Genomic DNA, 2,151 nt, shown 5'->3' on the forward strand with positions numbered 1-2,151 from the left:
GCCTTCCCACATTCACTACAATTATAAGGTTTCTCTCCGGTGTGAATTCTCTGGTGTTGAATAAGACTTCTTCTCTGGCGGAAGGTCTTCCCACATTCTTTACACTGAAAAGGTTTCTCTCCAGTATGAACTCTCTCATGTTCATTAAGTTCTGTGATCCACCGGAAGGCCTTTCCACATAGATTACATTCATAAGGTTTTTCTCCAGTATGAATTTTCTGATGTTGAGTAAGTTCTGTGCTCCTGGGGAAGGCCTTCCCACATTCTTTACATTCATAAGGTTTTTCTCCAGTATGAATTCTCTGGTGTTCAATAAGGCGTATTCTCTGACGGAAGGCATTCCCACATTCTTTACACGTGTAAGGTTTCTCTCCAGTATGAATTCTCTGGTGTTGAGTGAGCCCTGTTCTCCGGCAGAAGGTCTTCCCACATTCATTGCATTTATAAGGTTTCACTCCCGTGTGAACTCTCTGATGACGAGTAAGTTCTGAGCTCCATCGGAAGGCCTTTCCACATGACTTACATTCATAAGGTTTCTCTCCTGTATGGATTCTCTGATGTTCAATAAGGCGTATTCTCTGCCGGAAGGCCTTTCCACATTCGTTACATTTATAAGGTTTCTCTCCATTATGAATTTTTTGATGTTCACTAAGTCCTGTCTTCCGACTGAATGCCTTTCCACATTCATTACATTCATATGGTTTCTCTCCAGTGTGAATTCTCTGATGTCGAGTAAGTCCTGTCTTCTGACTAAAGACCTTTCCACATACATTACATTCATTAGGCTTCTTTGCAGTAGAAATTCTTTGATGTTGAGTAAGGTTCATGCTATTGGGGAAGGCCTTCTGACATTCATCATCTCCAACTGGTTTCACTCCGGGATGTATTCTATGGTTGTCACTAAGGTCTGAATTATAACTAAAGAATTTCTACTGCAAAGAAGCCTAATGAATGTAATGTATGTGGAAAGGTCTTTAGTCAGAAGACAGGACTTACTCGACATCAGAGAATTCACACTGGAGAGAAACCATATGAATGTAATGAATGTGGAAAGGCATTCAGTCGGAAGACAGGACTTAGTGAACATCAAAAAATTCATAATGGAGAGAAACCTTATAAATGTAACGAATGTGGAAAGGCCTTCCGGCAGAGAATACGCCTTATTGAACATCAGAGAATCCATACAGGAGAGAAACCTTATGAATGTAAGTCATGTGGAAAGGCCTTCCGATGGAGCTCAGAACTTACTCGTCATCAGAGAGTTCACACGGGAGTGAAACCTTATAAATGCAATGAATGTGGGAAGACCTTCTGCCGGAGAACAGGGCTCACTCAACACCAGAGAATTCATACTGGAGAGAAACCTTACACGTGTAAAGAATGTGGGAATGCCTTCCGTCAGAGAATACGCCTTATTGAACACCAGAGAATTCATACTGGAGAAAAGCCTTATGAATGTAAAGAATGTGGGAAGGCCTTCCCCAGGAGCACAGAACTTACTCAACATCAGAAAATTCATACTGGAGAAAAACCTTATGAATGTAATCTATGTGGAAAGGCCTTCCGGTGGATCACAGAACTTAATGAACATGAGAGAGTTCATACTGGAGAGAAACCTTTTCAGTGTAAAGAATGTGGGAAGACCTTCCGCCAGAGAAGAAGTCTTATTCAACACCAGAGAATTCACACCGGAGAGAAACCTTATAATTGTAGTGAATGTGGGAAGGCCTTTCGGTGGAGCACAGACCTTACTGAGCATCAGAGGATTCATACTGGAGAGAAACCTTATACATGTAAAGAATGTGGGAAAGCCTTCCGTCAGAGAGCACCACTTGCTCAGCATCAGAGAATTCATACTGGAGAGAAACCTTATAACTGTATTGAATGTGGGCAGGCTTTCCGACATTCTTTACATGTATAAGGTTTCTCTCCAGTATGAATCCTCTGATGCTCAGTAAGGTCTGTGCTCCACCGAAAGGCCTTCCCACATTCACTACAATTATAAGGTTTCTCTCCGGTGTGAATTCTCTGGTGTTGAATAAGACTTCTTCTCTGGCGGAAGGTCTTCCCACATTCTTTACACTGAAAAGGTTTCTCTCCAGTATGAACTCTCTCATGTTCATTAAGTTCTGTGATCCACCGGAAGGCCTT

General features: G+C 41.9%; 1 protein-coding gene across 1 annotated transcript; it reads left to right on the forward strand.

The window, feature by feature from the left end:
* Positions 1-924: 924 nt before the first annotated feature.
* On the forward strand, positions 925-1,921 carry LOC114039617 (zinc finger protein 502-like; the record flags this gene model as incomplete). Its single annotated transcript, XM_027857472.1, has 1 exon — positions 925-1,921. A coding segment is annotated over one exon (997 nt), but the record flags the coding sequence as incomplete, so codon positions are not given.
* Between the last annotated feature and the right edge of the window lie 230 nt (positions 1,922-2,151).

Source organism: Vombatus ursinus, unplaced genomic scaffold (assembly GCF_900497805.2).
Source record: "Vombatus ursinus unplaced genomic scaffold, bare-nosed wombat genome assembly UNPS02012150.1, whole genome shotgun sequence".
NCBI lineage: Eukaryota > Metazoa > Chordata > Mammalia > Diprotodontia > Vombatidae > Vombatus > Vombatus ursinus.